General features: G+C 47.9%; 1 protein-coding gene across 1 annotated transcript; it reads left to right on the forward strand.

Moving 5' to 3' along the window:
- Positions 1–254: 254 nt before the first annotated feature.
- SP8 (Sp8 transcription factor) lies at positions 255–2,787 on the forward strand. Its single transcript, XM_007945991.2, has 2 exons — positions 255–275; positions 1,285–2,787. The coding sequence occupies exons 1-2, from the start codon at positions 255–257 to the stop codon at positions 2,785–2,787; spliced, it is 1,524 nt and encodes a 507-aa protein (XP_007944182.1).
- The last annotated feature ends 7,301 nt before the right edge of the window (positions 2,788–10,088 follow it).

Here is a 10,088-nt window from a genome sequence, read left to right on the forward strand (position 1 = left end):
TCTTCTACCGCTCCCCCCTCCCTCAGGCGGCCAGCCGCGGCGCCGATGACCTCACGGCGCGCGCGCGGCGCGGCCCGGCGAGGCCGCAGATTGGCTGGCCGCGCCTCCGCGGCACTTCAAAGCCGGAGAGGGAGCTACAATTGTGGTGGAATGGGCGGAACTGATCATTGTATTGCACACCTCTAAAAAAAACACTGCCTCTGATTTATCAATATAAAAAAGATCCTCTGAGAGGAGGAGGGCACTTTTGTGTGATGGCAACTTCACTTCTAGGGGTGAGTCTTAGGATTTTCTCTTGCTGGTTTAATTAGTTTCCTTTTATTGGCGTTCGGAGGGGGTTAAAGTCGCCCCGGCCAGGCCACGGGCTATCAGTCTCTCTATTGAGAGCTTTTTTTTTTTTTTTTTTTCCTCCCTTGTCTTTAAATACAAGTGAGTTTGGAGAAAAGAAAGAGGGGGAGAAGGGGCAGAGTCACTTTTTGCAGCGCAGGAGAAGGTTCGAAGGGCATTTAGACAAGCCACCTCGCAGCGCCCGGCCGCTCCCTGCCCGGGAGACTAGCGCCCAACCTGTTTTACATGCGACGATTTCGGGGGTAAAGAAATCAAGTTTTTCCTCCTGGGCAAACTGCACGTTCTCCCCCTCCCCCTTAAAAAATCCCACAGCTCGCCTTGTCTTGCAGGTACGTTGAATTCGTCTCGTTTTTACTGTTGTAGGTATGTTTTTGTTTGTTTATCTTTTTAAGAAAATAAAAAGAAAAGCAGCAAGAGCGAGGGAGCTCCACAGTTTGACCTCTTTTGGTCTAGGCGAAACAAACCAGGATGGGTTTCTGGAGACCGGAACAGGATTTTCAAAGCTCTCTCTGGATTACCGGGGACGCGCTTTTAAAAACAGCAATCCAATGGTCTTTTCCCAGGCTTCTTGGCAAAGGAGACTTCCTCTCCGTTCTGGACTTTTTTTACTTGTTTGTTTCGAAGTATCTGGGGCCTTGTGTGCACGAAAGTGTTGTTTTAGGTGCAAATACTTGTCAAACTCTTCTTAGCGCGGCGCTTTGCTCTGGAATCAGACGCCGGCAGCCAAACTTGTCCCCTCTGGTAGAGTAGGAAGCAGCCAGGCGCCGGGGCTGTTGGGGGTGCCAGGTGAGTTGGTGGCGGCGCACCGCAGCGAGAGAGATGGGGTACAATGGGGCGTTTTGGAGGTTACCAGAGGACTGATACATGTTTCTCCTCCCTCCCCCCATCGGCCCCTTGCCCACCTCCCCTCCCCCACCCTTTCTCGCCTTCTTGCAGGAAGAACCAAGGTTGGGATCGACTCCTCTGGCCATGCTTGCTGCTACCTGCAATAAGATCGGCAGTCCCAGCCCGTCTCCCTCTTCCCTCTCGGACAGCTCTTCTTCCTTCGGCAAAGGCTTTCATCCCTGGAAACGCTCCTCTTCGTCCTCCTCCGGCAGCTGCAACGTGGTGGGGTCCAGTCTCTCCACCTTCGGCGTGTCGGGGACCTCCAGGAACGGCGGCTCGTCATCTGCGGCTGCGGCGGCCGCTGCTGCGGCTGCGGCGGCCGCAGCCCTGGTGTCCGACTCGTTCAGCTGCGGCGGCTCGCCAGGCTCCAGCGCCTTCTCCCTCACCTCCAGCAGCGCCGCCGCGGCCGCCGCCGCTGCGGCAGCTGCAGCATCCAGTTCGCCCTTCGCTAACGACTACTCTGTGTTCCAGGCCCCCGGCGTATCCGGGGGTAGCGGCGGCGGGGGCGGCGGGGGCGGCGGGGGCTCCTCGGCGCACTCACAGGACGGCTCCCACCAGCCGGTGTTCATCTCCAAGGTGCACACCTCGGTAGACGGGCTGCAGGGTATCTACCCGCGCGTGGGCATGGCGCACCCCTACGAGTCGTGGTTCAAGCCCTCTCACCCGGGCCTGGGCGCCGCGGGCGACGTGGGCTCGGCTGGCGCCTCCAGCTGGTGGGACGTGGGCGCGGGCTGGATCGACGTGCAGAATCCCAACGGCGCGGCGGCTCTACCCGGCTCGTTGCACCCTGCCGCCGGGGGGCTCCAAACCTCGCTGCACTCCCCGCTCAGTGGCTACAACTCGGATTACTCAGGCCTGAGCCACTCGGCCTTCAGTAGCGGCGCCTCCTCGCACTTGCTCAGCCCCGCGGGTCAACACCTCATGGACGGCTTCAAGCCGGTACTTCCAGGCTCGTACTCGGACTCCGCCCCGTCGCCGCTGGCAGGCGCGGGGGGCTCAATGCTGAGCACCGGGCCGTCCGCGCCGCTGGGCGGCTCCCCGCGCTCCTCCGCGCGCCGGTACTCCGGCCGAGCCACCTGCGACTGCCCCAACTGCCAGGAAGCTGAGCGACTGGGCCCGGCTGGGGCGAGCCTGCGGCGCAAAGGCCTGCACAGCTGCCACATCCCGGGCTGCGGTAAGGTGTACGGCAAGACGTCGCACCTCAAGGCCCACCTGCGCTGGCATACGGGCGAGAGGCCCTTCGTGTGCAACTGGCTTTTCTGCGGCAAGCGCTTCACGCGCTCCGACGAACTTCAGCGGCATCTGCGGACCCACACGGGCGAGAAGCGTTTCGCCTGTCCAGTCTGCAACAAGCGCTTCATGCGCAGCGACCATCTCAGCAAGCACGTGAAGACGCACAGTAGCGGCGGTGGCGGCGGCTCTGCAGGTTCCGGCAGCGGCGGCAAGAAGGGCAGCGACACCGACAGCGAGCATAGCGCCGCGGGCAGCCCGCCCTGCCACTCCCCAGAGCTGCTACAGACCCCCGAGCCCGGCCACCGCAACGGTCTAGAGTGACGCGCACCCCGCGCCCGCCCCTCTCCCAGACCCCCTCCCTCCTTGGGTCCCCTTCTGCCCTGGCCTCAACTCCAGCTTCTCTACACCCTGCTCTCTTTTTTTTCTCTCTGCCCTCTCTATATACTTAACTTTGTAAAGGGAATAGGGGCATGTAAGTACGACGCGTTGTTGTCCCAGGCCCTGCCTTTAACTCTTCACGGGCTAACACTGCCCGCTCCCTGTAATGTTTAAATCAGCGCCTCCCAGAACAGGGATAGCTTTTGTCCTCGTCTCCTAGTCCTCCCTCTTCCATCCACAGGTTGTGACGGGCCTAAGTTTTAGAGGGAGCGTTGGTAGAGCTAGACAAATCCAGTGCTTGGAAAACCTCTGGCTTCCATGGAAAGCAGGAACAAGTTGAGCCGACGCTTTTGGGAGGGCGAGGCAGGAGGCCCAGGCAGCTGGCCACTGGGGCCCAGAATCGTAGTTCTGGGGTCCTTGTCTTCTGAGAGCCCTGCCTGGCCGTTGCGCGCCGCCAGCTTCCTTGCGCACCGCAGTGGGAGCTCCATGGGGCGCTCATTACGCAGCGCTGAAACCCAGTTTGCAGAGTTTAGCTCTTCCATCCTCTCAGCTCTGCCTGTTTTTCTTTGTTCCTTGAGGTGGAACCGATGCAAGTTTTAGCAAAGGGCAGGCTTAGCGAATCGCTGCAGTAGCTGGCTTTCATCTTTATAACTTTTTTTTTTTTTTTAATTAAAAAAACTAAGGGAGGAAAAAAACAAACCTTTCACTTGGTTTCTCTTCTGGATAGTTTTGCCTCTAACACACGCAAGTCTTTCTGTCGAAACTGTGCTAATATTGATCCCAAAGTTATTTTGATCGCATTAACTTAACTTAAGGGGTGGGGGTGGGGGTGAGTGTAAGTGTCTTTTTCTTATGCAAAATTGCCCCTTTCCGGTGAGACCAGATTAACTATCACCGTGTTTGTCCTTTTCTACCTCGTTTTTTCACCCTTCCGAATTTAATCCCCCAATCTTTTTTTGTTTGTCCAGCCGTCCATTTGTATAGTACCTGTCTCTGTAAATTCTTGCAATTTATTGAAGATTCTTAGGGTTAAACTTTTTTTTTTTTCTTGTGATTTAAACTTATAAACAAGTGAAGATGCTATTTTATTTCAGACGAGGCTGTAGTTTAAAAGCCAAAAGAGGGAAAATAGGGGCGGGGGGAAAAAAACCTTTGTAAAATATATCTGAACCTAATGGTTTGTACAACTGGAGAATCGTTCTAGATTAGTTACCAATTAATTATAACTCCACCAATGTAAGGGTGCGAGGTGCAGTTGTCCAGGAGACGATTTTGTATAGTATTTTTCTTGTACATTACTTCCAGTAAATATCTGAAAATATATTGAAGTAAACTTGATTTTTTTTTTTTTTTTTGTCACAAGAAAATATTAAGAGTTATTGTTGCAGTTCTGATGAGCTGCAGGGTTTTTGAACTCACTTCTGGAGGTGCAGAGCCACAAACGCACTTTCGGGGCCTAGTTTTGCTCGAATATGAATTTAGATAGGTATCAAACTGTAACTAAGAAAATATTTCATAAATGTTGAATGACATTTAATTTAATGGAGCATGTACTTATTTGCATTTGCTGGCAGTCAGGCATAGTTAAAGTGAGAGTTCTCCTATATTTCATAACTGGGTCTGCCAAAACCCATGTATTAAATAAATTGTCCAAGTGAAACTCAACTAATTTTGGCCTTTGTGTATTTCCTGAAGGTAATATTGTTAACTGTTAATAAACACTCCTGACACTACATTTAAAAGTTTGCATATTCTGCAAACTATTTGCTCATTGTAATGTTGAAATAATTTGGATATTTCACATTGAAATGAAAAGCCTTTCTCTGGAACATTTTAGACTTGCATTTTAAATGCATGAAGTGTAATTGATTTATTTGTAATATTTTAAATAGTATTAATAAACTGAGATGAAAGATTAGGCCAGTTAATTTGGTTTTTTCCCTATTTTTAACTATGGAAATTTACGTTTTATCTTCAGTTAAATGTCTAATTTAAACAGAATATAACCCTGTTTTTGTGGTAATATTTAAATAATTGCCTTTGAGATAATACTTAGATGGAAAGACCTGTTTGACTAAGCTGTGTTTTCTCTATTTGCTAAGATAAAGATTATGGTGTCTAAGAAATGTGATGAATTATTTACCAGTAGATTTTAGCTCATAGTATCAGGATTTACTGACCTCTTAAAATTTGTATCAAGTCACCAAACACTTCAAAGAAATTTCCCTGTTCTGCTTTCTTCTCATTTTCCAAAATGAGTCAGGTTGTTGGCCACTGGTTGCATTTCATATTTAAAAAGCCAGGCCTTACACTGGAAGATCAATACACCTAAAATCAAAACATGGGTTTGAGGATAACTTTTGTTAGGAGGTGGAAGAGGTCAAGCTAACTAAAGCTTGTTTTTGGCATTCCATGTCTTGGCTAAAGATTATGTAGAGGTAAATGTCAATAGTAGATTCCTGTTGAAATGAGTTATCTGTTCTTTTAAAGTCTCTAAACAACCACCAAAGAAAAAGAAGGTTAAACCTTAATCTATTTACTAGGCTATTGTTCATAGGTGTCAATGATGCCACTAAAAAATATTGTCTTGTTATGTCTAAGTGCATTTAAACAATGGGTGTTCCTTGAGCCATACTTTGAAACATAAAATACTTTAAATGTTGATTGATGTTATATCAAACTATTTCTTAATTAGATTAATATTATTATTTTAAATCAAATTGAATAAAAAGTTAGTGTGTTCAGATTCATTTAAATTTAGCTTCTTTCTTTCTGTTTGCATTCCCTCTACCCCAAATACAGTCTTGGTATGCATCTTGAACTGAAAACTTTCCTTTGAAATTTATGTAAAGTCTCCTTTTATATTACTCTCCATATAAGCAGACCTGAAAATATGGAGTGCTATGAATATTATAAATTCAGAAAAACCCCTTACTAGGAATTAAATTTGTTTTAGAAAAATGCAGTTTGTGCTCAAATTGTAGACAGCCTTCATCCTGTTGTCTACGTGGATATTTAGAGGCCTCCGATCCTTGTGGTTTTACACCACAAGTTATATCTGGTTTTTGGTATACTGTAATACACTAAATAATGGTTTTTTAAAAATAAGATGGTCTCTCTCTGTCACTTTCTTCCTAGGACTAACATGCAGAACACAGTTTAAGCATTCTTTCTTTCTTTCTTTCTTTTTTTTTTTATTTAAAGTTGCAGTGCTGAGGGATTCGGAGAAAACGGTTCTGAAGGAGTTAAATGTAGTGGCAGGTAAGAGGAAAGTTGCTTGGTACATTTATAATATCAGTTGTTACAGAATCAACATTTGATTTAAGAAGCGGGTGATGACGAGACGAGATACTGTCTGCAAAAAAGACTTTTTTCCAGGTGGTTGAAGAGGGACAGATTTTTCTATAGTTGTATAGATATGCAGACTTTCACTTTCTTCCCTTGCTGCTCCTCCCCTTCAAGTGTTGCTTTAGTTTGTTTTGATCGTTACTGAATACTATTTCTAGATTAGTTTTCTGCAGGGTGAGCAGGGGTCCTCTTTTGGGAATGAACATCCTCTTAGGAAGACAGAAGGTGAAGTGCAAAATTGTGATTTCTCCCTGATTTTTCTGTGATAGAGAAAGCTCTTCCTAACAGTGGCTGGGAGACTCCAATGAAGCCAGAAGCTGGGTCTCACTGTGAACCAAGAGACAAGCTTCCAGTCTTGCAGATCAAGGTAGAGTTAAACTAGTTGTTGACCCAGAGGTCAGGCTAGCATATATCAGCCCACCCTCAAGAGACCGGAAAAGGGCTTCAGGCCATCTTAACCCCAGTATTTCTGTTGACCTACTTCCTCCAGTCCTCCAAACTGGAGTGCTCCTTTCCTATCCTGCTTTCTCTTTTTCTGGCTCCTTCCTCAACTTCCTTTTTTTGGATGATCTCTTTCCCTTAAAGATGTGATTGTAATTTGTTCAGGTTGTACTATCAACTGAAATATTTTTTGCTAGAAAGTTAATTTAAACAAAATGTGATGAGTTACTCTCTGACATCAGCGGATCCAGGGAAAAGTTACTGTAGGAGTTTGCGTCCTTCCATCCGACTCTTAGCCCAAATGTTGGTATAACTTCTCAAGTGGCTTTCCCTTGGGTATAGAATACTGAAATAAAAAATTACAGACAAGAAGGCAATAGGACTAGACCTCTGACTGAGCAGATCGATAATCCTGCTATCAACAGTTTCATCTCTCCCACATCTTTTAGTGAGATTATTGAATGGACTATTACAGGAAGCCTGTGGAGGAATTTTTTGAAAATAAATATTTTTCTTGTGGAGGATTTGCTCAAAGGTAAGATGATCTTTTAGGCAAGGAAATTAATGCAGGACTTGTAGAAGGAAAAAAGCATGGATTTGATTATTCTCTCATTGCCTAAAATGGTAGAGATAAATAAACATAATGAAAGACTTCAACATTTTGCTCAGTTTTCCATACAAATACCATCTAAGGGAGATAGACCTGACACAGAGATTTAGAATAGACTCGGGTATTTATTTTCCTAATGATTTTTGCTTCTGTCCAAACAGGCTTTTTATTTCTCTTCACACCCCTAAACCCTTCCATCCCCACCCTCACCCCATTATCATCGCCTCTTTCTTTCGTTTAAAGTATGGTTTCCACATCTGCTTTTCTTTCTGATTTTTGTAATGGCCCGGCAGATTAATTCTAATGCTTCTATATTTCTAATATTCTAGTATTTCAAGATAATGGCAAAATAATCAAAAGGAGTGATGTGCACAGTAAATGACGTGCTTATTTTTAAGTTAAGGCTGTCGTTCTGGGTGACATCTTTTGATGTTCTATATACAACTGTTGTTATTTAAAAATAAGATTCAGAATTTGCGTGCGCCCTGTCTCCTTGCTTCCAGATTAAAGGAAAGACGATAATTCCTTACTATCCCGGGGTGAGCCGCAGTGGTTTAAGGGGATGCGCGTCAGTGGCCATCTCTAGGTTCGCTGCACTCCGTTTGCGCAGAAGTGTTCATTTGCTACAGCAAGTGGATTGGGGAGGAATCTATTTTCTTTGGTCCCTGGGCGCGTGTTTAATTTAATTTAATTTTCTGTGAAGTCTCCTGGTGGTGAGGAAGCAGCCTTATACATTTTGCTTCAGTTCCTAACGATAGTCAGTCGGAGCTAGAGTACTAGGGGCAGCGAGGAGGGATCAGTGTGATTTAGAATCAAGAATAAAACGCCCGCTCAAAGCCGTGCCTTTCACTGTTGTAACGCCATTCTTTCAAGCCCATCTTCCGGGGCATCTTCCTTTAAACGCACCCCTCAACTTCACTCTCGCGCAATCACTTCTCGCTGCGCGGGAGGAAACTTTGCAGACGTGCTCTGTTTCACTTGGAGGCCTCTTAGCGAGGTCCAGACTTCAAAAGTTTTCTTTTTTTTAACAGGGATTCAGGGAGAGGTTTTAAGTCCGGGAGAATGAATTACTCCGTCTTTCTAAACACTACCACCAGCTTTCCTCTTTTCCTTTTTCTTCCTGGACGTGCCGAGCCCCCTCAAATCTCTGAATACTCCAGGAAGGTTTCGGACACCGCCCAGCCACGCAGTCTGACCGCAGGTGGCGGCGGAGGGTGGGGCGGCGGTCATGGGGTCTCCTAGCGAGTCCCGGCCCCCTCTCGCTGGCCCCCTGTGGCTGCCTGCCGGGGCCGCCCCGCGCCGCTCCCCGCGCACACAAAGGCGCCGCGGCCGCCTCCGCCAGCTGCGCGGACAGCGAGCGCCACCCTGTGCCCCGAGCCCGCTCTGCAGCGCAGTCGGCGCGAGCGACGCCCGCCTGAGGCCGGCCTGTGGTGCGCCAGCCTTGGATGCTGGGCGAACCCACCGTGGGAATCACTGCAGTGAGCTCACCCCACTCGCGCCTCTCCTCTCCCAAAGGCGCTAGAGTTGACTGGGGTGGGGGGAGTCCCTTCCTGTTCCTTGATCTCCAAATCTCCAGCACTCTCTCTTACAGAGTGCTGCCCTCCATCCTAGCGCCTGGCCTTCCGGGCTGTCCTGGGGTGCTGTGCCAGGCCTGCCGTGGCGTGGAACGGCTGATGTTGTTCTTACCTAACTTGTTTCGATTTTTCTCTGAGCTAGCCAACCACCGTTTACCCTCCTGTACCGCATCTCCCCCTCACCCCTGTTCTTTTCTTGACCAAACTGCTTTGTGTTCACTCACACCCGTCTCCTCTTTCCCATAGCGGTCGACAAAGTGCAATGTTCTCGATGCGTGGGAATTTTTATATTTTTCGTGTTGTTAGTTTTCCAGAACCCAACTGGAGGAACTCGTGCACTTTTTTTCCTCACTGTTTTAAAGAAAGAAAAATTAAATCTAATTGACAAGAACTCTTTGCCCTTTTTATTTCAGAAATTAAAGAATAGTTTACCCACCCTGAAGGCTAGTTAGTTGGAAACTGCACACATACACACACACACACACACAACCTATTGGACAGAACTCAACTTTTTTTTTTTTCCCTCCCATTGTACCTAAAACCCAACGACCTTTCCTAAGTTTACTTCTCTTCCTTCCTCTCCTTTTGTCTCTCCTGACCCTTTGGGCAACTAGATACTTGAGGATATAGTAACATTTTCTAGGTCTCATTATTGTTGGGACGTTTGAAAGGGGAAGACGATAGATCAGCCCCTCGGAAAACTTCATTTTGCTTTAAAGACCCTTACTTGGAGCATGTTCTTGCTATTCCTTGGGCAGCCTGAGGAAAGAGTAGAGTCCTGATAAACCCAAGTTTTCACACCGTCCAAGACTCTACCGGGCGTCAGTAGGCCTCAGGCCCTCTAGTCTTGTCAGCTTCTTGCGCAAGTCTTGGGCGCTGCTCTACTGTCCACGTGTGGCAAGGGTTAAACGTGGGGATCATGACGGATGTGCACCTACCACCTCTGCTTTTAAGGCACCCTGTGATAAGGCTGCTGCGTAAACATCTTCTTCAGGACTTGTGTTCAGGGAGTTCTCAGAGATGCACATCTGTACGTGACATGAATTCAGCCACATCCCGCCTGTGGCTCAATCCCCGGGCTCGACAGATCCTGATCCCCACAGCGGGGAAGGAAGACTGTCTAGCCTTCAGTGCAGGCCTCGCTCTAGAAGCCCCTGCTAGCTGCCTGTAGAAGCAATCTGACCGCCAGGAGCTTCAGGACATAATTGACACGTTCACCTCCGGAGCTGCCACCCCCCCCCTCCCTCAAACCAGCCAGTGACGAGGCCCCC

The sequence above is a fragment of the Orycteropus afer genome, unplaced genomic scaffold (genome assembly GCF_000298275.1).
Source record: "Orycteropus afer afer isolate SDZICR_OR568_19922 unplaced genomic scaffold, OryAfe1.0 scaffold00008, whole genome shotgun sequence".
NCBI lineage: Eukaryota > Metazoa > Chordata > Mammalia > Tubulidentata > Orycteropodidae > Orycteropus > Orycteropus afer.

What these genes read in the sequence shown, in the direction of transcription:
- SP8 (XM_007945991.2), top strand. Translation starts at nt 255, where the DNA reads ATGGCAACTTCACTTCTAGGG. An exon ending in TGGCAACTTCACTTCTAGGG is followed by an intron (nt 276 to 1,284) that starts GTGAGTCTTAGG and finishes GCCTTCTTGCAG; the next exon opens with GAAGAACCAAGGTTGGGATC.